This window comes from Condylura cristata, unplaced genomic scaffold (assembly GCF_000260355.1).
Source record: "Condylura cristata isolate star-nosed mole 26May11 unplaced genomic scaffold, ConCri1.0 scaffold00001, whole genome shotgun sequence".
Classification (NCBI taxonomy): domain Eukaryota; kingdom Metazoa; phylum Chordata; class Mammalia; order Eulipotyphla; family Talpidae; genus Condylura; species Condylura cristata.
In genome coordinates, this window is record NW_004567102.1 from 2,716,772 (window position 1) to 2,741,932 (window position 25,161).

General features: G+C 42.0%; 1 protein-coding gene across 2 annotated transcripts in view; it reads left to right on the plus strand.

Moving 5' to 3' along the window:
- ANKS1A (ankyrin repeat and sterile alpha motif domain containing 1A) overlaps positions 1–25,161 on the plus strand; it is a 175,416-nt gene that overhangs the window by 80,358 nt on the left and 69,897 nt on the right. For both annotated transcript variants that reach the window (XM_012721321.1, XM_004673408.2), the window contains exons 4-10: positions 1,863–2,159; positions 2,924–2,999; positions 3,283–3,384; positions 3,466–3,567; positions 5,844–6,040; positions 8,370–8,462; positions 13,614–13,734. In XM_012721321.1, coding sequence (XP_012576775.1) covers positions 1,863–2,159; positions 2,924–2,999; positions 3,283–3,384; positions 3,466–3,567; positions 5,844–6,040; positions 8,370–8,462; positions 13,614–13,734 — 988 coding nt within the window. The remainder of the gene's footprint in view (positions 1–1,862; positions 2,160–2,923; positions 3,000–3,282; positions 3,385–3,465; positions 3,568–5,843; positions 6,041–8,369; positions 8,463–13,613; positions 13,735–25,161) is intronic.

Consider the following 25,161-nt stretch of genomic DNA (forward strand, 5'->3'; position numbering starts at 1 on the left):
CAGCACTATCTGCTTCAGATTAAACAAGGTTTTAGATTGGCGTTATAGTACAAATAAGCTGACTTTCTGGACCTTGCTGTCATGCTAATCTTAGATTGTAAATCCTGGGGGGATCCTCTTAAACTTCTTTGGATGTTGCCACTTTGTCCCAAGGTCATTCTACAGAAAGCTCCTGTGGGAAGAAGTACCAGTTCTGACTTTACTCAGGGACCTCATGCTGTAGCTTCATAGGAAATGGGTGTGGCAGATGGGTAGCCTAATGGTTTCTTTGGCACAGGGAACCACAAGGATTTGCTTTCTGCCCTCTGTTTCCCCTGTCCCCCAGACTTTTAGGTTGACTGAATTCGTCCCATGGGCCCAGTTGTATCACAGAGGCTAACCAGCTCTGCTTTGTGGCCAGGGAAGGCTGCCTGCACCTTCTCAGAGCTACTCTCTGAGCCGAGTTGGAGCTCAGCGCCACGCCCTTTGTTTATCTGTGTGCATTTGTCTTTGCATGTGATGCCTGCTACCACCCTTTCTGTCCTTATTTCATTAAAAAAAATTCTTTGCTGTCATTCTGGCCTTTTGGGACCTTGCTCCCAGCAGCTCTAGATCTTTCTGGTACACTTGGTGTAGCTGGAAAAAAATGATGCAGTCAAATGCCAGATGAAAAGCAGATGGAATTGCATGCATGCCTGGGTAACTCCTAGTCTGGTACTTTTAACGTTAATAAAATTAAAGTGATTGTGGAAATGTTTAATGTTTACCTTTGGTCACTGAAAGGTGCACAATATTGACTTGCTGGGCGCACCCCTCATAAACTTTGTTCTCCCAAAGTGGCAGAAGCCTGATGGAAAAATTCAGGAATCTCAGAGTCTTGCGGGGAACTGATTTTCATTAATGCTTCTAAAAAAGGAAAGGCCGTGGAATTTTCGTCATTCCTATTCTAATATACATTGTCAGTAGTAGTAAAAGAAAGAGCATGGATTACATTTTACTTTTGATGATTGATAAAGCACAAATTTCTGTTTTACACAGGTTCCACCTTTCCTTTGAAACAAAATTAACACTTGGAAGACCATGGGGTTGTGAATTTGAATGGCAATGATGGCATTGTTATAATTGTGAATATTTTGCACCTCTCACAAAGCCTCTCTGGTTGTGTCTGTCTTACATGAGAACATGTCCCTGTGCTGTAGATTCTGCATGCGTTAATTGGCACAGGCTCCTGGAGTAGCGTAAGGCAGCTTTACAGGCCCAGGATCCTCCGTGACCATGGCTGAACTGAGGCGCCTCCCTCCCCCTGGAAATGGCTGTTGGCTGATATCTTGAAAGTGATTTTTGGTGCTCTGCTCTCTGGCTTTCCTTGGTGGCTGATTGATTTGCATGCAAGGTGGCTGATTGAAACGCAGATGACAAACTTTCTAAAAAGCTTGTGTGGAAGGCAACCGATGGTCAAGAGATCCAGAATCAGACCCTCATGGTGGACTATAAGTTGTAAAAACCAGTTGAAATTTAAAATGAATCAATGGCAGTGATGTTATTGGCATTTATCCAGGCCAGGGTTTCTCCTCAAGGCCTGCCACTTTCCCTCATTCACTCCCCCCCAAATCTGGAGACACTTCTCAGCGCACAAGAGACTGCAGCTGCAATGTTGAAGAATGACTGCACCCCTCTTGCGGTAATGGGGGAAGATGTGGCTGATTGGAGCAGTCAGACTTGTTTGTGGGGGAATGCTGTGTCTGGATTCCCGTCTTCTGTTAGTTCCCAAGCGTTGCTGCTATTTTTCTCATTTAAATTTCAACGGTTTTCTATGTGATTGTCCTAGTGCTGTGTCGGCCTGCCAGTCACTTTCTGATGTGATCTGCTTGTTAACTCTCTAGAACAATGACAACGAGACGGCCCTGCATTGTGCAGCGCAGTATGGCCACACGGAGGTGGTGAAGGTTCTCTTAGAGGAGCTAACAGACCCCACCATGCGCAACAACAAATTTGAAACACCTCTGGACCTGGCTGCGCTGTACGGGAGACTGGAGGTGGTGAAGATGCTCCTCAATGCACACCCCAACCTCTTGAGCTGCAACACTAAGAAGCACACCCCTCTGCACTTGGCAGCGAGGAACGGCCACAAAGCTGTGGTCCAGGTCCTCCTGGATGCTGGCATGGATAGCAACTACCAGGTATTGGGGCGGATGTACCTCCCAGCTTCAAGAGGGCATTTCAAAAAAGGCGCAAGGACCCTGCTGCTGGGCTGTGTTCTTATTTAGCACGTTTCACATCACATGCTAGATGCTTCCATTTTAATTGTGAAACTTTAGAGACAAGATGTATCTGTTATGTTTCTGTCTTTTCAGGGCTTACATAACATTCAGAACACCCTGAAAAGATGTGCTTATGGACTAGCTCTCGAAATTAGAGAAGTTGTGTTATCTTCCTATTTACCACGCTACACTTGTGTTCCCACTGCCAACCCTCTACTGTCTCGGAAGCCCCATCAATTTGACGCTGCCTGTAGAAGGCTTAGCATTTACCCTTGTTGTTCATCCCCCTGGTTAGCTTTCTCCATTCAGACAAGTGGCCATTCCACTGCCAAACCCTATATGAAGTTTTTCCCCTGTGTTTGTTCCCCTCATTATTCCTTCCACCCAAGAGGGTGAAGTTTTGAGGATTTTCACCAATAGGTGGCCCCAAGGGTAGGAGTGCAGTTACTCACACGTGGCCTATTGGTGGCACATCTGATATTTACGATGTGTGGCCCCGGATGTGATTTTGGAATCCAGACAAGAGAAGTGGGAACGAGAATGACAGAGGATGTCATATGGTTCATTTCATTTTCCTGTCCCTTCTCATCTGTCGCCTATGTCCCGTCTGTCGTGTGAAGCCACACGAAGGCAGGGTCACTGTTCTGATGACATCCTGCTCTGCGCTCTCGTTTGCTTTCCAGACGGAGAAGGGCAGTGCTTTGCATGAGGCTGCTTTGTTTGGCAAGACCGATGTGGTGCAAATCCTGCTGGCTGCAGGTGAGAGGTCGGCAGCACTCTTGTCTACACAGCATGCCAGGGTGGGGATTGTCTCCTCTTCCCTCCCTGGAGGGGGGTTTTTGCTGGCTGCATTTGAACCCAGTGTATGTGTGTCTCCTGGTTGATTGCAAGTGTATGAATTGTCCTTGAATTGCCATATTAAATGTCTTTGGGTGAAACATGTTGGTTGTTCTGCTTGGGATTGTCAGGCGCCCTGGAATTTGACCTTCTCTGAGGCTGACTTGACTCATTCCCTTGCTCCATCCGGTGTGTCTTTCTCTAGGAATTGATGTCAACATAAAAGATAACCGTGGACTGACTGCTCTAGACACAGTCCGAGAGCTGCCTTCTCAGAAGAGCCAGCAGATAGCAGCACTTATTGAAGGTACTGTCGGGGCGGCCAGGGGATGCACTCACTCAACAAGGCTCTTGTATTTGGTGCAGTTTATTCTATCTTTCCGTATAGATCACATGACAGGAAAAAGAAGTGCAAAGGAAGTAGAGAAAACTCCTACACAACAGCCACCTCTCATCTCCAGTTTGGACTCCATATCACAGAAGTCTCAAGGTAAGGCAGCTCTTCTCTACCAGCAAAGGGGCTTTCACCTTGAAAAGAGCTGAAAGCTCTTGAATAGAATGAAAAATCTCAGCTTACATAATTTCAGCGGAGTAGAAGTATTTAATAAGTTCATATAGTTTTTAGCTTTTCTGTGAGGTTTATTGGATGTAGCTGAGGCCTAGGGTTGTGACACCTTTCCTTCTTTATCTTGTTCTCTACTTTTACAATTGGCTCTAGGAAATGTGTTCTGAGGTGTATAATAGGTACTTGATGGCTTCCATCATCTTGACACACACTTTAGTGCCTGAAGCGTGTCGGCCCACACAGTGAATATTGTGTGATTTTGGTAGTGTCACTTGGCCAACAAATACTGGATGCTGACCTACAAATGGGTGAGCTTGGGCAGTCCAGCCTCTCCCTCGTTAGCCAGGATCCATCTTTTCAGATTTATCTAATTATTATATATATATATATATATGTTTTATACATCATTGTTCATTTTTTTTGTACAGTGTTTGCTTTCTTCTCTCAGGTGTAGTCCCTATAAAATTCCCACCACCATTTCTCCTGAGGACCATCACCACAGTCCCTTGTGCTCTTCCCTCCCCTCTTTTGATCCCTCTGCCTACTCTTCCCCTATAGAATGTCTCTGATTTATACTTGCCTGTTAATTTTTTTAAAATTTAGTTTTTTGTTTATATATTTTTCCTGACCCCCTTACTTGGTTTTACTATATTGCTTCTATAAGTGGAAACCATCAATATTTTTCTTTTTCCTTCTGGCTTATTTTACTGAGCTCTATCCATGTTGCTGCAGTGGTATGCGTTTATCTTTTTTGATTTCTGAGTAGTACTCTTGATCCACTCATCTCTTTTGGGGCATTTGGGTTATTTAGTTATTATAAATAGTGCTGCAGTAAACAAAGGGGTAGAGGTATCCTTTTGAATTAATGTTTTTGTGTCCTTTGGGTAGAGTCCTAGGAGTGAAATAACTGGGTCATATGGAAGCCCCATTTTTAATAGTTTGAGGAACCTCCACACAGTGGTTAGATCAGTTTGCATTCCCACCAGCAGTGTAGGAGAGTTCCTTTTTCTCCACAACCTCATCAGCATTTTTTATTGCTGTTTTTTTTTAATAAGTGCCATTCTTTTCAGATTTATTGAGCAACCTTTTGGTCCTAGATAGGAAGAATGAAAAAGACAAGATACTGACTGACAATTCCCCCCGACACAAATCACAATAAAGAAGGCTAGAGAAACTGAACAAAGCCAGGAACTTAAAAAGGGAATTTTTCAGAAGAACACAGAGTAGAAGGGTGAGAGGGTGCTCAGCCTCTCTTTACTGTGGAGCTTTTTTTTTTTAATTTGTTTGTTTATGCATACAAGAGCTGGGGTACAGGCCAGAGGTGCGGGGAATGAGAGGATTCACCAGAGACAGAATGGGGCACACAGGCTGACTGACTGAAACATTGCTGAGTGGAGGAGCGGGCTAGACAGGAGAGGTCTGCTGCGCCATGTGGGTCACCTCCCTGGCTGGGGATCAAACCCAATGCTGCAGTGGCTGCAAGTAGCTTCATAGTACTGAGACTTAACCCCTTGTACCACTAGGGAGGTCCTTTACTGTGGTGGTCGTTTCCTCCTTGGCTCCCCCTCTTTTTCTTGACTCCATAATCTACTAGTAATGGGATTAGCAATTCACTCAGCTCTCAGTTTTCAAGGATTTTACAGTTACAGCTTTGACAACTTGCAAGTGACCCAGAGGTCTTGAGCAGTTGCTAATTTTACACTGTCCTAAATCTGGACCTCAGGTGCTCAGGGATGATAATTAGCTAGTGGGTGAGCCCCTGAGATATAAGGTGATGCCGTGGCAGATAGTGCCTGTGACCATCCTCTGTTTTGCTTGAGGCTGGGCAAGTTCTTATTAAGAATTTAAAGTATTACGTTTTTCAGTTATACTTTGCTGCATTTTATGGTTTTAAGTTTATGTTGTACTGGCATTAAAGTATTTTGAATTTTATAAAGGTCTTGGCGGTATTCCTCATAGATGTAAAGTATTTTCACAAATACTGAATTTGAGAAAAATTTGTTTAATCGTCTTAAGTTAGAGACAGCAGCTAAAACATTCTCTTCGTGTCGAAGGAGCAGAATAGGCATTTATTTTCCTCCTCTGGGGTAGTGTTTGCCAAGTCCTAATTGTTGAAGGGTCTTTGGGTCGTTGTGGTGGTTGGGAATTCAAGATGGTGCTCCCCCTTCCTTGATTCTCTTGCCCCCTGACCTCCTCTTCAGGTGATGTGGAGAAAGCAGTGACTGAACTGATCCTTGATTTTGACACAAATATTGAAGAGGAGGGTCCCTACGAGGCTCTGTACAATGCCGTCTCCTGCCACTCATTGGACAGCACGGCCAGCGGGCGATCATCTGACCGTGACTCGGTGAACAAGGAGTCGGAGGCAGCAGGAGTGAAAGCACCGGGAGTGCGGCCTGTACGTGGTTGGGCCTCAGCAACTTGGACATGGTGGGGTACTGGGGAGAGGACCTGTCAGCAGCAGTAAACCCCAAGGAAATGCTAGTGTCAGCTTGCGTTTCCCTAACCTGCATTCAACTCCCCTGTTCTGCTGGTGCTGTGGTGCATCTCCCTCTCCCACAGTGTGGTAAAACTATACAGCTGGCATTGAGGTAGCATTCCAGATTTTCCAATTTCAGTTTAATCTCTTTGCATCTTGGTATTACTCTCTGACCTTAGTGCCAGTGAGAGAGAGTATTTTATTCTATTGAGCCTCAGTGCTGCATCTCTCTTTGATTACACAGTTTTCTCTCTGGTGAGTAGTTCCTTTGGTTATAGTGCTCAGTAAAATAGGTTCTGTGTGCCTGAATGCATGTGTGCCTTCTGTTTGCCCTCAAAGAATCATCTGTTTGAATTTGGGCAGACTCTGTGTTCGGCAAGGCTGCTGAGAGCCTTCATCAGACACTGTGTGTATTAGTATGTGGCATTTCTGTTCTGTCAGTGATGACCCCTCCAGCCATTGAAATAATAAAGTGAGGACAACCATGAATTTTCCCTTCTCACATTCCTATCTGATATTTGCTTCTCTTTTCCTTTCTTGCACATTGTTGCCAAAACTTCTCACTCCTTTTTCTCCCTTCAACATTTTACCATGAGCCTAAGTCTGAACCACTGGTACCCTACCCCACCTCTCTGTATCGACAGGCATGATAATTTGAGATTTTGAATACTGCACTTTATTAAACTGGCCACTGCTCTAAAGTACCCCAGTGACACTCCAAACTGGAGGTAGATTTTCAGGTATATAATACGTCTTTCTCTTGGAGAGACTGGCCTTTCCCTTTCCATCTGAAGCTGGTTTATGAACATGTTGATGATCTTTTGGCTGTTAGATCACCCTTGGACTTTTCATTTGTGCCCTGGGAGTGGCCTGATGTTTCTTGGTGTTCTTTTTTGATAGACTCTTTTGCCTTGTCCTGGAATGGCTCCAGCATTTCAGTATGGATTCTGGAAAGGCCCACCCACCCACCAAGTGCATACACCAAGCTCCACTTGCGTGCACTTCTGTAGATACAGCTGTCTTTTCCCACTCCTTTCACTGTTTGGCACAAATGAAATTAAGTGAATCCAGCTGTGGGGGAAGGCTTTGCTTTAAGTGGTACTTACCGGTGATGCCCATTAGAGGGAGCTGGAGGCTTTGCAAGAGGAACACAGGGTTACTCAAGTAAGCTTGGATAATCAAGTTTCTGTAGGGCAGAGCCATACATAGATTTGCATGAGTTTCTTTGTTCCATTCCACTTTAGGAATCTAGACTCTTATGGCCCTGCTAAGTAGAAACGTATATCTTGGGGGTATACTTGCTTTGCCGTTTTTTACTCATGTACGTGTAGCCATGTTACCTTCCTGGCCCTTGGTAATTAACATCTTGGTAAACACAAAGATGATATGTATAAACCGAAGGAAGTGACCAAAGGTAAGATACTGGTTTTGAACTTTTGCTAATGAAAAGGAGATAATCATATCAGAGCATTGAAATCTGAGCAAAATTTGATTTTTTTTGTCCTTGATTACTTTCTTAGTAGCCAGTTTATTAGAGCTCTTTAACAAGTTGATTCTTTTTGACTTAGTGTTTCCTTTTTTAATTTATTTTTAAAAAGATTTATATATTTATGCATACAAGAACTGGGTTGTAGGCCAGAGGTGTGGAGGGGGTCACGGGGGAGGTGAGAGGATTCACCAGAGGCAGAGTGGGGAACAGAACAGGCAGATCTACTGAGATACACTGAGGAGGGGAGCAGCGGGGAAGACAGGAGAGGTCTGCTGTGCCATGTAGGTCAGCTCCCTGACTGGGGATGGAACTGGTGCTGCAGTGACTGGTGATAGCTTCATAGTGCTAGGCTTTAACAAAACTTATGCCACCAGGGATGCCCTGGTTTCCTCTTTTTAGAGAAGACCAAAAGTTGAGCCACTGGTTTTCCTATAGAAGAGTTTTATGAGCTAGTATTATAAAGGACAATTTCTGGATGACCAGTTATGTGTTTTAAGTGCTGATATTTCTCAGTGTATTCTAAAATATGAAAGAGATGTTTATAATCTCTACTATAAACCAGAGAGCATGCTAGCTGGTGTGTGTGTGCACGTGCTGTGTGCATACAAGCATCTACAAGATTTTCTATCCATTTAGAGACTATAAATCTTGAGTTTAGTTCTTTGCATTACCATTTTCTATTTCTAAGGGCAAAGAAAGAATAAACAAGTTAGTTAGTTGAAGAAAGAGATAGTCAAATTCTTATTTGCTCTTCTACAGAGGGAGCGTCCACCTCCTCCTGCAAAGCCACCACCGGATGAAGAAGAGGAAGAGCGCATAGATAAGAAGTATCTTCCCTTGACAGCTTCTGAGGTAGAGGGTCGAGACTTTATCCCCATCACTGAAATATTATTTTTTAAAGGTTTTACTTATTGTTTGTGTAGAAGAACTGAGGTGTGGGCCAGATGTGCGGATGGTGACAGGATTCGCCAGAGACAGAGTGGGGAACAGAACAGGCACATCGACTGACATACACTGCTGAGGGGAGCAATGGGCGAGACAGGAAAGGTCTGCTGCACCATGTGGGTCACTTGCTTGGCTGGGGGTTCAACTCAGGCTGTTGTGGTGATAGCACTGAGACTTAACTCCTAGGCAGCATATTTCAGTAGATCTGCCTGTTCTGCTCCCCACTCTCAGCAAGAAGGTCTCCTGAAATATGGATTATGTATCAATATGTGCTTAAAGAAGACCTTGTTTTCTCAGGTTTGTTTGTTTTTTTAATCATCTCTTTGGATTAGTAAATTGATATTGTATGGATCAGTGATCTGGAACAAGGCTTTTCAACTTGCTCAAAATTACTAATCAAAGAATGTTAGTAAAACTGCCTAGTAGACAGATCAGTTATTGATTGACCACAGGTCACATGGAAAGTAAACATCTCATTTTTCCTAACTCCAGTAGGCTAAACAGTGTCATTTTTTGCTTTTCTACCCGTGTGGTTCTTTTTTCCCCTCTTGATATAAAATGTAAGACATCTCCTAATCACTGTTCTTTAGGCTGTGCCAAACAAGCTTTGGTGCTTCTTCCCCAAGCATATCACTTCTGTCTTTGCTTTTTCTCTTCTCATTTCACATGAAAAATCTACACTCAGAAGAAAGATAGGAGTCATGGACTGGGGAAAAATCAAGGAAGGTTATTTGAAAAAACAAACCAAAAAAAATAGTCTACCTTTTTAGAAAAAGAATGCAGTTATGTTCAATAGTTCAATCTTCTCACCTAAGAACATGAAGAAAACCTTATCTTTCATCTTCAAAATGCTTCTTTAACGTGTTTGTTGTATATTCAAAATATTGCTTGATTTCAGTAGTTATTTTGTGACTCATTCAGTATCCTATTGTTCTTTAATCAGTTGTAATAACTTAGTCATTTAAGTCTCATTACTTTACCCCTGGAAGTCTGAGTTAATTTTTATACAGTATTATCAGAGAGTATCCAGTGAAACAGGTTCTTTTACTTAGCATAAACACATTGAACCAGAAAGATGATTTTAGCTTACTAAAATGTACAAGTACAAGAAAGCCCTTTTTAAAAATGTGAAAGTGGGAGTTGGAGATAGGGAAACATTTCTGTGCTAGGTACAAATTCTGACCTTATTTCTTTCTACCTCATAATTACAAGATGCTTATCATGTCTCAACTAGGGAATCTGTAGAATTGCAGCCTCTAGAGTAATAACACATTGCTAGTAGATATAAATGCATGGAGTAAATCCTCACATGTTTTTGTACAGAGGTTTGCTTCTCTACTACCTTTTTAAAACCTGTTAATAGGAAGCATACTCTGCTGGGGCAGGGACTCTGTAAAATGTGTGTGCCACCCCTTTAACAAGGACTTGGATTAAAATTCCCAGTGCCCAAAAAATAAGGGCATGGCTCTTAAAGAAATATTGGACAACTAGGACTTCTCTACTCCCAGGACTTTCTAGATCATACAGTTTGGCAATAACCCAGCATCAGGAGGTAGGAGGAGAAATTTATATTATTCTCCTGGGTGCCAGTCTCTGAACAGTATGAAATTCTGGGTCAGTTTGACCACCATAGTATGAGATAGACTGTGAGAACCCTGACTTTGCTTACAGGGTGATGAGTTTGCATATATAGATATAAGGATATATAGAAGAGAGAGAGGGGAGAGAAGAATGATAAGATCTGGGTCATTATCATTTTAATAATTACGGCAGATTCTGTTTGTAACCTATAGTCTGAATAGGTCTTCTTCAATAGTGGGTTTTCTTTTTTGGACTCTGTAGTCCTCACCATATTTATTTCTTATACTGTTAAAGCTTTAACCCCATAAACTTGATACTCTAGGAGGTCCTGGCTTCATGCAAGTTCAGACTTTTGTATTTGGCAGCTATCTGTCCCAGTGTTTGTGTCCTATTTCTGAGGTTTGCCTCCGTCACATGACCTGTAGAAGCCTTTTAAGGAAACTCACTTTACCTGACTCCTGACAAATAGCATAAAAACCAGATCATGAAATGGGCTTTAAAAGCTAAAGAAATTGGGAAACACACGGGGATTACAATTGAGATGGAAAAAAAAATGTACAAAATGATGTGAAAATTAACTATTATATTTAAAAAAAAAAAAGTTAAAGAAATACACCAATGTACACATGCACTTGCACACATTATTTAGAGGTTTTGCCCACCAAGTAGACTAGTAGCTGTGTCGGCCTGACTGGCCTTTTCTCAGATGTGCTCAGATGTGCTGCTGTGAAGTTTGTGGGCAGTTGCAGTGGCTGTTGTACCTCTGTGCAGACAGTGCTCCCCCTAGTCAGCATGCACCACCACCCATCCATTGGTCTGAGAGGTGCAGCCTGGTAGTAGCTTTTCTCTGCAGCAGAAATGTCACTTTCCACAAAGCAGATAATGTTTTTCTTCTGGCTTTGATTTATTGCCAGCCCTGGAAGCCAGGGGGAAAAGAAGGAATAATGTAGTAAAAAACAAACCTTTTCTATTGAAAATCAGTTCTTGCCATATTCACTGTGACACAGGGCTTCTTGAGCAGGCACTAGGAAGGCTTGGAAGAGAAAGTAGTTTATTGCTTTATTGAAAGATTTTAGTCCCCTAGCTGGCAGGGACCATCAAGACGAGAATATCACCATGCAAGTTGGGTATGAGCAGAGAACTCTTTAGACATCCGAAGGAAAGGAAGAGTTCCAAATAAGTTGGAGAAATCATACTTCACAGAAAATAATGAACCCAGTTTGGTCCAGAATCAGGGGAACTGAATTTGGTGGCCTGGCTTTGTCAGGAGCTCTCTGTTACCTTGGACAAGCCACCAACCCTCCCTGAGAACCCGGTTTTGTCATCTGTGGAATGAAAAGGCTGAAATCAGGTGCCCACTAGCTGTGATGGCATTGGTTCATGTTTCTTCCAGTTCTGACATTTGCTGGTCCTCTGCTTCCAGTTTTCTGCACAAGAGCCAGGCACAGAGTGAATGTGGTCCAGTGGGTCTGATTTTCCAGATGGAAGTCATCAGCCCTGTCCTGCTTGAGAAGGAAGGATATTATAGGCTTGGCATCCAGACTGTCAAATACCTCTCAGAGAAGCATGCCTGGGGCTGTATGAGAGCTCTTGCTGTGTGCCCAGCACTCAGAGTCAAATTTCCAGGGCTCTACCTAAGTGATAGCTCTGGGGGTGTAAACCTTGGAACACAAATTCTGTCTGAAAAGCCTGTGGTATTAAGTTAACGCTGTGTGAACTACTTAATGGTCCCTCTTTGTTCCCTTAATTGTGTTCCTGTGAAGAGGCAAAGGAATAAGGAATACAAGCGAATGGCTCATTGTAATGAAATAGCTGTTAGTTTCCAGGTGGCTTTCAGTAAGTGGAGGTTCCTGCTGTGGTTGGCAGATTTTTGGAAGAAGACTATCATTCTGCCTTTAGAGTGGCAGTCTTGTTAACAAATAGGAGCTGCAGGCACTTGGGTCAGCTGCTTTGTTGTCTCATTAGGCTTAACACAGTGGTGTGTACCTCCAAGAAGCAAAAGCCTATTGGATCACAAACTTGATTGTTTTCAGTAGCTGGGACATGTCGTGAAGAAGGAGCTTTCTGCATGTGCCAGAGAATCATGGTTATAGGCTCGCATTGTTAGGAGGGATTGAGAATTCCCCCTCATCCCCTTGTACAGAAGATAGTACTGACCCTAGTCACACTGCTCAAGAAGAGATTTTGTGATTTGATTGGCTGTCCTAATAGCTGGCATATGCTTATCCTTTCATTTGCCTGTGAGACACCTTTGATTCTTAGATCAGATGAACCAGCATAATCCTCTAAAGAAAGGATCCCCGGCCCTCCTGGTGGCGCAGCGGGTTAGGACTCAGCACTGCAAGTAAGCCACAGCCACTTCAGTGTGAGTTTGACCCTCAGCCCTGGAGGTGATCCACATGGCGCGGCAGACCTCTCCTGTCTGGCCTGCTGCTCCCTCAGCAGTGTACTTCGTCCATCTGCCTGTTCTGCTCCCCACTCTGTCTCTGGTGAATCCTTTCACTGCCCCCCTGCACCTCTGGCCTGTACCCCAGTTCTGTATGCATAAATAAATAAATATTGTAAAGGAAAGAAAGGATCCCCGCTGTCTTTTTCATTGTGACCGTAACATTAATTGTAGTATTTCAGGCTTGGTTCGAGGACAGGCTTGGCTACCCTGGTACTAAGATTAGCTGTGGCCACCATGGGGTTAGCTGACTGAAGTCAGTGGGCAGGTGGTGAAGCTGCTCTGGTGCTGATTCATCAGAAACACTTAGCTGCCTAGATTAAGGACTTCTCTATGCAGCTGCTTTTTCTCCACTGAAATCTATACTTCCTAGTTACATAACTCTTTCCAGAATAAAGAGTTGTGGAATCGATTTAAAATTATATTATCTTAAATGTGATAGGAAACTGGCTTTGAGGAAGTTCTTCCCTGTAACCCCCAAGACCTGTGAAGTGAGGCCACAAAAACAGAGAGCACTTTGTTTCTGGCATGTGTCAGTCACTCAGGGTCAATCAGAAGTCATTTGGACTTCTTCTTGAGAAGGTGGAAAAGATTCAGGCTTTACAGTTGTATGTGCTAATCAGGAAAGAAACATGGAGAAAGAGGGCCTTGATGATGCACTGTGGCAAAAAAAAAAAAAGCATTTGGGAGGCATTCTCTAGGAAAAAAGAGATCCTTTTCACAGTATAGAGCACTGTGGAGATGGGACAGGCAAGGAAGGGAGGCTCCTGGTTTTTTTATGTGATTTCTTGAAGGCTAAAAAGAGATAAGAAAGGGGGAGTGTTTTCATCAAGAGCCATTGAGATTTCAAGGTACAGGTGCAGATCCAGAAAGGCAGTGTGATTCCATGCAGCCCTTGAGTTCTTTACTTTCTCTTCCCCTCCTCTCTTCCTCTGAAATGAAAAAGGAGTCAGTTATCTCAGTTTGCTCAAACTAACCTTTTTTGGTATTAGCCACCACACCAACAGTACTGTGGTGTTTCTCTCTCTTAGGTCTTGGCCATGAGACCCCGGATTCAGGGAAGTGCAGCCAGGGAAGAGGATGAACATCCTTACGAGCTATTGTTAACAGCAGAAACAAAGAAGCTGGTGTCTGTGGACGGGAAAACAAAAGGTACATCCCATCCCATCCCATCCCATCCCATCCCATCCCATCTCCCCAGCAAAAACAACCCCAAAAGGATTTTCAAAGTTTGTGATCCTGGTGGGAAGAAATTTAAATGTTCCCTGTGTAGGGGAGTCAGGGCTTGTGGCAGTCTGGGGTAGTGGGTATATTACGGGCTTTCATTTTCAATATCGTGGGTTGGATTTGGATTGCCACCTTTTGGCCCATGAAGCAAGGAAAAGGTTAGGTCAGATAGGTGAGACCTGGGACAGGGGAGAGAGCCGGCATTGTAGCAGGAGTTGCTGTGGGGTCTCAAATCATAAGCTTTCAAGTTAATGCTGTGGAAAAACAAGCCCAACAAGCCCGTCCCTTGGGCTCAGGCTGACAGCACAGACTCTGCTTTGAGCCCTGACCTCAGAGTGAGGCTCTAGGGGGGGTGGGGCGGTGATTGGCTGCCACCCGGTAACTAGAGTGCTCTGTTGCCTTGGCCTACTTTCATTACCTCTGCAAAATTCAGCTTCCTCTGTGAGGGAGTGAGTGCTGCAGGACAGACTGAGGCCCCGCAAGACGGTGAGTGTGCACTGGGACAGTGAGTGAATTCCTCTGTTCTCCGAAAGGACGAGAAGGGGCAAGGCAGTTCCTACAGAAATTTGAAGGACCTCCTGTCTCCTCTCATGGCACTCTGGCTTGTCGCTACTAGGTCCTTTATGGATATTGCTAGTGCCTTCTTTTAGTCCCAGAACAGTGCCTGGTTCAGGTAAGAATGGGTAATGGAACGTTTTCTTTTGAAGTATCCTTTGCTATGGCTGTCAAAAGCTGGCCCAGAGAATGGGTGCGTATGTATCCCACGTTGTAGAAAAATTTTAATGGTCTCTTTAAAAGGGTTTTCTTTTAGCATGCAGAAACTTTGTGGATCTTTTCATAGTAAGTCTTTTGTTTATGATGGTTTCCATCTGGAGCTTTTTTTTTTTTTTTAAGTTATAATTTAGATACAGTAAAATACATCCTTTTTGTGTGCAGTTCTGGAGCTTTGACAAATGTATTTAATTGCCACCACAGTCAGGATACAGAATAGTTTGATCACACCAAAGAATTTTCTGTATCCCTTTGTAGTCAGTCCCACACCCTTCCCCTACCCACAGTTGCTCTGATGTATATCCAGATAATTTTGTCTTATCCAGAATATTGTGTAAATAGAACCATAGAAAATATACCTTTTGCATCTGGCCTCTTTCACTTAGCATAATTCATTTGAGATTCATCTGTGTTGTTGCAAAGGTTCGTGATTTGCTCCTTTTAATTGCTGAATAGTATTCCATTTAGACAAATACCACAATTAAGCCATTCACTCACTAAGGTATGTTTGGCTCATTTAAGTTTTATAGCTACTGTAAACATTTGCTTACAAATTTTTGTGTGGACATAGGTTTCATTTCTCTTGGGTAGACACTAGGAATGGGATTTTTGAGTCCTAGATAACTGTTTGCTTAACTTTTTAAGAAGCTCCCAAACCATTTTCAGAATTAGAGTTGCTATGTATCTCCTCAGCACTTAACATTCTCAAGTTTTTAGTGTGCAGTGATATTTCACTGTGGATGTAACTTTCATTTCCCTAGTGACTAATGATCTTGAGTCTTTCCTCATGTAGTTATTTATCACCCTTATATCTAGTAAAGTATCTGTTCAAATATTTGCTCACTTAAAAATCTGAATTGTTTTCTTGAGTTGTGAGCATTCTTTGTATGTTTTGAATATAAGTTCTTTATCAGGCACATTAATTTTCTCTTGTCTGTGATTTTTCTTTTTTTAAGATTGATTTATTTATGCATACAGAACTGGGGTACAGGCCAGAGGTGCAGGGGCAGTGAGAAGATTCACCAGAGACAGAGTGGGAAACAGAACAGGCCGACTGATGAAGTACACTGCTGAGGGGAGCAGCGGACAGGTCAGGAGAGGTCTGCCACGCCATGTGGGTCACCTCTGGGGTGGGGATTGAACTCATCCTGAAGTAGCTTTAGCTTCTCAGTGCTGTGCTTTAACCCACTGTGCCACCAGGGAGGGCCTGATTTTTCTTTTTATACCTTAATAGTGTCTCTTGAAGAGTCAAGGTTCTTAATTTTTTAATGATTTTTTTTAATTGAACATTGCATGGTAGCATTTTTGAGTCTTGTTACAATTCAACATTTATTTAGTTTGCCACCAAAAGTCCATTTCTATCCATTTCCATACAGTTTACCCTTTTACCTGCTTTACCCACCCTAAAGAGTCTTCATTTTTATGAAGTTCAGTGCATCCTTTTTTAAATATAGTTAAGATTTCCATTTTCTCCTAGAAATTTTAAAGGCTTTGGTACACATTTAGATCTGTGGTTCATTTTGTGTATGATGTGAGGTATCAGTGGGTTTTTTGTTTTTTTTTATGGATGTTTGTTTAGCACTGTTTGTTGAAAAAGCTGGCCTTTTCCCACATAACTGCCTTTGCCACTTTATTCCTCTCTTTCAGAATTGTTTTACACATTTGAGTTCCTTTATCTTTCCATACAAAAATTTAGAATCAATTTGTTGATTTCTACAAAAAGTCCTGTTGGGATTTTTGTTGAGATTGTGTTGAATGTAAATAGTAGTTTGGGAAGAATTGATATGTTGACTGTGTGAGTCTTCTAGTCACATTGGTAGATTTTTAATTAAAATATTTAGAGAAAATAGAGTAGAACATTCTTTTGTTGTTTAATAATAAATCATACTGAAATTAACCCTAAAAAGTAAGCACCTTTTTTTTTTTTTAAAGATTTATTTATTTGTGCATACAGAACTGGGGTATAGGCCGGAGGCTCAGGGGCAGCGAGAGGCTTCACCAGAGACAGAGTGGGGAGCAGAACAGGCAGATCGATGAACACTGCTGAGGGGAGCAGCAGGCGGGTCAGGAGAGGTCTGCCACGCCATGTGGTCACCTCTGGGGCAGGCTGGAATCCAACTCATGCGGAAATGGCTTTAGCTTCTTAGTGCAGTGCTTTAACCCACTGCGCCACCAGGGAGGGCCAAAAGTAAGCACTTTTTAAAAATTTGTTTTTAATTTCTCTTTTATATCACTATTCTAAACAATTTGCTTTCTCCTCTCAGGTGTAGTTCCCATAAAATTCCCCCACCAAGTCACCCATGAACCAGCACCGTAGTCTCTTGTGAAAGAGCAAGCACTTAATTAATTCAACATTCTGAAAGTGGCTCTTGGTGAGGGAAGAATCTTTAGCATCATGGAGGGGGGGAGATTTCCAGTTCTTTCTTTCAAAGGTTTGATCTGGAACCGCTACAGTATAACTGAACTCAACCTTTAGGAGGAAGAAACGGGGAAAATCAGGCAAACTTGATAAATGGGGCAGCGTCTGAATGCCAAGTGCTCTGGATAGGGGTCTCCTATCTCCACGTCAAGAGTTCTCCAGGTTCCAGAGAGAACTGACAACAGGACTGCAGAACTCACATCCAGTGCTGCTTTGCTCTGTACTCAGCTCTGTGGTCTAGCTCTGTTTAGAGTGGGTGGTGCGGGAAGCGAATTTGATTGAACCACAGCTTGTGGGTGTGCCTGCCTCCAGGCTACCTTCTTGGACCTCTCCAAGAGCTTTCAGACAAAGGAGTTGAGACATTAAACTGAAAATGGATGCTGCTAGTTTCTCAGTAGTCTGGAAAGATTGCCTGCTAGGGTTGGCAAAAGTGAGGCAAGTAAGCAGTGATGTACTGGTTCAATACATATTAAATCTTTTCTGCTTTTCCACTGTGATTATCTTCGGCAGCTTTTATGAATCCATTAGTTTTCAAAAGGCCTGTTAATGAGACTACAGTGCTTTCAGCCCCTCCTTACTGTAATTCAAGAAACTACAATGGAAGGGGTGGGATAGGAAATTTTTTCAAATTACATTTTAAAATAGCATTTGCATTAACTTCGTGAAAAAAACCTCAAACTAGACAGAAATGAATTCATATAAAATGCTCAGGTTCTCATTTCTTTGCTACTAACAGTTGCCGGAGGTGATCACAGTTAGAAAGTGTAGTGTATGCCTTCTTTTAAAATGAAAATTAGATTATATTTTGCAAACTTTAAAAAAAATTAGCTTGTCTATAGATCATGGGTACAATTTGTCTTGTTTCTAAAATTTACCTTAATACCCTTTTTTAAACTAATTTTTTCCCATTAACTTGTTTCCAGTATTTCTGTTAGAAATTTTGCTGCTGTGGCATTCCACATACATATTCTGATATGCATCTAAGAGTATTTCTCTAAAGGACAGTAGAGCGTATAATGAATAGATCAGAGTGCAGGTGTATGTCTGGATCTACTTGTTGAAGCTAAATTGCCCTCCCTTATTGGTGAATGAGCATATTCTTTTCCCCATAACTTCACAATATGAACTACTTCTTTTACATGAATATTTTTCACCATAATAAGCAAAAAAGTGTCTTTTAAAATTGGCATTTTCCTGATTTAATGAAATCAATCATCTTATTGATTATTGTATAAATTAATCATGAGTTTCCTGTCTTTTTTCTCCTCCTATTTTTCTATTATTTTTTCTACTTAGAAATTAATGGTGGTGGAAGCACTTCATATAAGTACCGATAATATTTGGTGAAAATGGTATGCAGAGGAAAGTTCAGGTCCTTAAACTCATTTGCTAAAAAAACAAGAAAGACTAAATTAAAACAAAAGAAAGTAGTGGAAAGGAATTAATGAAGATAAAAGTAGGTAATATAGGACACATACTTACTGGTATGCATTTATACCTTAGGTAAGAAAGAAAAAAAGTAAAAGCAGAAATAATGAAGTTGTTACAGGGCAGGGAGAAAGGGACACCCCTCAACCCCCAAACCTGCATGCTCTAAATAGGTTCTGCCATCTGCCGCATCAAGACAATACGTATATGACTTTAATGAAAAGGAACTTTACTTCAGTGAGTATAGTAGAAGTATAGAGAAGACAAAAGACAGAAGTATACAGAAGACAAAGAATATAGTTTCTAAATCAAACACCTGAAGTTACCTCTCCCCTCATGGGTTAAAGTCTACCCAAAAGGGATTGGCCCAAAGCAAGGCCTGAAAGCCCGCTGCAAGCCTAAAGTAACTTCTGGCAGGGACCCATAGAAAAGGGTCAGAAATGGCCAGACAAGTCTGGGAGGAAAAGAACACAATCAAAACTAAAATAAAAGCTGCCATAATCAATCTTCCCACAGGTCTCTCACCCACATCAGCACAGGGCCAAGAAACAAGCACGGTTTCTTCATCACATGCACTCTGATCCATGTGGCTTCCTCAGGTCTTCTTCTGGCTCTGCATTCTGCTTCCTCTTCAGATTCCTTCTCTTCTCTCCTTTTCTCTGCTCAGCCCCACCCTCCTGAGTGGGGCAGGGAACCTGGAACTTTCTTGGGGACCACCCTGTTACAGTGTGACAACAAACAAGTAATGATGGACTTGTTCATTGCAATGAAAACTTGTCTTTTCTTTTAAGGTTGCTTGACCATTGTGAATAAGAAAAGAGCAACAGCATGTAAGAAGTACATAAAGATTATATAAAACCACAGATTCAGAAATTTTAAAATTAATAATACAAGAACTGACAGGTATACATTTCATATGGTTTGTTAGAATTGCCACCATTTTGAGTTGAACTGTATGGGAAAAGTTATTGGTCCATCATAATGACCGGGTAGGGTGAGACTTCTACTGGCATTTAGGGTTTACTGCCTAGGAATGCTAAGCATCTTGCACTATGCAGGACATTTCACAGTGAAGAATTTTCCCACCCAGAAATGCCATCTGTTTCAGAAGAAATGACAAAAGCTAACAGAGGAAGAAAACTATAATAGATCCAGGAATTAGAAAGCTCAACCTTCCTCAACACTTCCAAAGAGGCACTAGGCCCAGTTTTTTGTTTTAAGATTTATTTATTCATACAGAACTCGGGTACAGGCCAGAGGTGCGGAGGGTGAGAGAATTCACCAGGGACAGAGCAGGGAGCAGAACAGGCAGATCGAAGAAGTACACTGCTGAGGGGAGCAGTGGGTGGGTCAGGAGATGTCTACTGGACCATGTGGTCACCTCGGGGGCAGGCGGGGATTGAACTCATGTGGAAGCAGCTTAAGCTTCTTAGTGCTGTGCTTTAACCTGCTGCGCCACCAGGGAGGGCCGGCACTAGGCCCAGTTTTAAGATAGTTTTATCCAACTAGGTATACTTCTGTTATAAAAATAATTTCATATGTTGAAGAAGCCTTCTGAAGTCATTATAGGGCTCAGATAACTGAAAACAGTGTTTCCTGTAACATCCTTTATTTCTCTTTGTCATGTTTAACTCTTTGCCACTGGACACTCTGGACATACTGCTCAGAACCAGCAGACCCTTTACAAATTCCATATAAGATGGAACATAGCCAGGAGCTCTAAAAAGCATTGTTCTATTTGGTGCTTTTCCACAGCATCCACTAATAGTGTTTAGGTCCAGGTGAAGTGGTTACTTAGCTTATTTAGGACAGTGATGAATGATTATCTAAAGACAGTAATGCATGGGAACTCTGGCACAAACCTATACTTCTGCAACTTTTTTAGATGCAATTAAGTCAGTATTCCTGAGAGCAATGCATTAGGTCTGTGTGAAGTTTGCACATGAATATGAAGACCTTAATCCTCTTGAAGGGGAAGGAAACATTATTATAGCTTCTTCTTCTATCCCCTCATCTAGGGTACTGCCAATTCCTGAGCCTTTGGGGAATTCCATTGTATATGTAAGTCTTGGTTTTTCCCTTTGCAAGTTTAGAATTGAGTTTTCTCAGGTGTGTTTCTGTCTATAGCCCCATTTTTTACTGGGTTAATGAGACTTCAGGAAGAAGATTAAATAGCTACCCATGTTCACTCCACCATCTGGCTAGGTATTCATGGAGGATCCAAGGAGTAGGTTTGGGTGTTTGTTTCCCAAAAGCAAAAAAGTATAAATGAGACAGTTTATCAATTAAGCCTTATCGTTAGCTGCTTCCTCTTTCTTTTCTTGTGTTAGAGGAGTAGCCACCAAAAAGCTCTACTGTGTTAGTGTCTTGCTTTTACCCACTTATATTTCTGAGTTGGAAATGTTCACTTTACTTTCCGTTATACAGTTCACAAGGCTTGAACTTGTTCCCTATCTGTATTTTCTTCCAACAAATGTGTCAACATTTGCAACAAAGCAATAGATTTGATCTTTTCTACCTATGTTACGTGTATGTATATATGATACATATATGCATGTATGATACATGTGTGTATATATGATACATGTATAAAATAATCATAAAAGAGCAGAATATATTAATATACCATAGAAAGTGGTATAAAAGTTCAAAAGAGGGTTAGTCAGCATAAGAGTGCAGGGATGGTTTTATGAAAGAAGTGGCCTTTGAGCTGAACCCCCAAACAGAATTCTTCATAATATACAGGGCTTAAAGAAGGAGGAAAGGGGGCCCTCCCTGGTGGCGCAGCGGGTTAAAGCACAGCACTAAGAAGCTAAAGCCACTTCAGCATGAGTTCGATCCCCACCCCGGAGTTGACCCACATGGCATGGCAGACCTCTCCTGACCCGCCCGCTGCCCCCCTCAGCGGTGTATTTTGTCAGTCTGCCTGTTCTACTCCCCACTCTGTCTCTGGTGAATCCTCTTGCCGCCCCTGTACCTCTGGCCTGTACCCCAGTTCTATATACATAAATAAATAAATCTGAAAAAAAGGGAAGGAAGAAAGGGCACTCTAGGCAGAGGGAGTAGCATCAATAGCAGTAAGATGATGTTTGATAAAGAGAATGTTTGGAGAATGGTCAGTAATACAGTTTGGATGGAACAAAGAACTGGTCGAAGAACAATCTCAAATGTCAGTCTTTAATCCAAAGACAGTGCAGTATTGTTGAAGCTTTTTGAATGAGGTTATAGGATAGATCTATGCTTTAATTGCATGTTCTTATAATGCAGTTGGGAGAGAGAGATGCAGTCAAGAGACTTCAAGGAATTTCTTAAAGTAAATTAGAGCTCAAACTAGTGGGATAGTAGAAGTAATAGGAAGGAGTATATGGAAGGCGGAGTAGAGGGGGTAGTTTAAAGCCAAGTGTGAAGGAATGAGAGGAGAGTACTGAGTACAGTTCTGAGGTTTTGAGTCTTGTTAATGGGGAAAATATTGTGCAACTAAAAGAAACTGAGGATTGAAAAAGAGACATTTAATCTTCTCATCTGCCCCCCAACCTCTGCCCTGCCCCCCAATTTGTCTACACAAAAGTAAAAAATATATAGATGCTAGGTATTATCTGCCAATAAATAAATAAATAAATAAATAAATAAATAAATGGTCAAAAAGAAAGGCATTTAAGGGAAGATGTTACATTCACATGTTGAGTATGTTAAGTGTGAGGAATTTCAAGCATCAAGAGAACATCCAGGTCAAGATGCTACACAAATCCTTGGAAATGGGGTCTGATGTTGAAGAGAGATGTAAAAGTTAGAAATATAGATTCATAAATAACCCAGGTTGATGTGATGTGAACACAAAAGTTAACCAGTTACTGAGGGCAAGACTGGAGACATTGAAGAAATAAAGAATAGGACTACAGGCCCTCCCTCATGGCACAACGGGTTAAAGCATAGCACTAAGAAGCTAAAGCCACTTCGACATGAGTTTGATCCACATGGCGCGGCAGACCACTCCTGACCCACTCGCTGCTCCCCTTAGCAGTGTATTTCAGTAGATCTACCTGTTCTGCTCCCCACTCTGTTTCTGGTGAATCCTCTTACCACCCCTGCACCTCTGGCCTATATCCCAGCTCTGTATACATAAATAAATAATTCTTTAAAAAGGACTACAATTAGAAGTATGGGGGAAAGAAATACATGAAAATAACCAGGATAATTTGCAGTGTCTTAAAAGCAGCAGATGGGTGTGACAAAATAATTGATTTAAGGCCCTCCCTGGTGGCGCAGCGGGTTAAAGCACAGCACTGAGAAGCTAAAGCCACTTCCACATGAGTTCAAATGAGACCACATGGCGTGGCAGATCTCTCCTGACCCGCCCGCTGCTCCCCTCAGCAGTGTACTTCGTCGATCTGCCTGTTCTGCTCCCCACTCTGTCTCTGGTGAAGCCTCTCACTGCCCCTGAGCCTCTGGCCTGTACCCCAGTTCTGTATGTACAAATAAATAAATCTTTAAAAAAAAATAGTAATTGATTTAAGCAGGATAGAAGTCCAGTAGGTAAGGAGTCCAGAGCCAGTTTGCTGTTCATGATGGTCAAGAACCTCCTTTCCTCTGGGTTCAAGATGACATTGAAGTTCAAGCTACCTGTTCAGGAAGGAAGAAAGGAGAGAATACTTTAAAGACAATTTTCAAAAGTTAACACATCATTTTCACTAATAACCCATTTGTTCACATGTAACCCATTTGGTAATATAACCTATTTGATAGACTACACCTACCTACACAGCGGATGGAGAAGGAACACTTTATAGGTGACGGTGAGCTAATCTAAAAACATCCCTTAACGAAGAAAGAATGGGAGAATGGGTATTACAGATAAACAGTAAACAGTAAGAAACGCTAAAGAAGAATTTGAAGGATGAAGACTAGAGAAGGCATCAAGCAATTAGAAAATTGTTGGTAAATCCTAAATCCTAATAATCCTACTTCTCTGGAGGAGTTTCAAAGGTAGGATTGTCCCAGAGTTTTGACATGGTGCTGCAAGCAACTTAGAGAGATTTTCCTGATCTAAGTATTAAAAAGGAAATTGGTAGGGCTATCCTTCAAGGGTACAAGCACTGTGAGAAAGATGGCAGTTCAAAAGGGGGGGAGAGACAAGGAATCAATCTCACTGCAACAGCATAGTTTTCAAGAGATGAATGCATTTAGATTCTTGCTCTATTACTTATTGACTGATGACCTTGAAGAAGTTATCTTGTTAAACCTCATTTTGTATTTGGAAAGTAAGAGTGCAAATTCTTACTTCTTGGTTGTTAAAAAGACTCAGTGCAGCATCTGGCACATTATAGCAGTCGGAAGCCAGTTGAGTTAAGTAAGCTGGTAAAGGATTCAGTCAGTTGTTCTGGAGTATTCTACAGGCTCAACATTCCAGCAACTGGAGAGGAGAAAGCAAATGGTTGTGAATACCCAGTGTTGGACCTGGAAGAAGATCAAGGGGAACAGAGTCGGCAAGTGTACTATTAAATTAGGCACAGTTGAGTATTGTGGTGGCTTGGGAATTGATCCAGGCAGAGCTGGTTGAAGAGAGTTTTGAAAGACTAGAAATCTAATAACAGGCGGTGAACAGCCTCTTCAGGAGGACTTTAAGGAAATGGGAGAGATGTAACCAGGACCAAATCAAGGTAGAACAGTCCTAAGTTGCAAGGCCATGAGTGCTGTGGTAGGTAAAGATGGTTCCTGACCTGAAGCGTCTCCGCTGTGCTGCTACATGTCACCATGAACCAAACTTGCAAGACTTCCTGCCATTTGAATTTTATTCTGCCTCATTTATCAGACCACTTAGAAGCCAGTCTCCTTTGTAGAGCTGGGAGAGAGAAAAGCAGCTTCTGTGTGCACTGTTAGTATGAAAGTAGTTTGGAAATGATTGTGAATGGAAAATGATGATAATAACAGCTACCACTTACCGAATGCATCTTATGGGCCAGCTATGTGCTCAGTTCATTTACAGTGGTTAGGTCATTGGATATCTCAAGACATCTTCTGAGTAGGGAGTATTTTTATCACTGTTTAGTAGATGAAGAAGAGTTAGGTGTTAGAGCTGGTCCTTAAGCCTTAATTTGAATCCAAGGCCTGTTTAATCATGAAGTTACACAGTTTCACTCATAACACCACTGCTATTCATGTTCTTAATGTCATAGAACTGGAAGGGAACTTAGATCATCCAATCACAGATCCAAACTATGCTAAATCTCAAAGTCCTAGAAAGTGTATCCCTGCTAGTCGTCTTAAAGAAGTTCGGAAAGGAGGGCCCTCCCTAGTGGTGCAGTGGGTTAAAAGCACAGCAGTGCAAGCTAGCCATAGCCACGTCAGTGCGAGTTCAATCCCCACCCCAAAGGTGACCCTCATAGTGCAGCAGATCTCTCCTGTCTCGCCCGCTGCTCCCCTCAGCAGTGTACTTCATCGATCTGCCTTCCTGTTTTGCTTTCCACTCTGTCTCTGGTGAATCCTCTCACTGCCCCTGTACCTCTGGCCTATACCCCTGTTCTGTATGCATAAATAAACTTTTAAAAACAAATAAAAATAAAAATCATAGGAAGAATAAGAAAAAACATTAAAAAAAAAAAAAAGAGGTTCGACACTATGGAAAAATGTTTGGAGGTTCTTCAAACTGCTAAACATGGAGCTTCCTATGACCCAGCAATCCCACTCCTAGGTATCTACCCAAAAGACACAAAAACACTGATTGAAAAAGATACCTG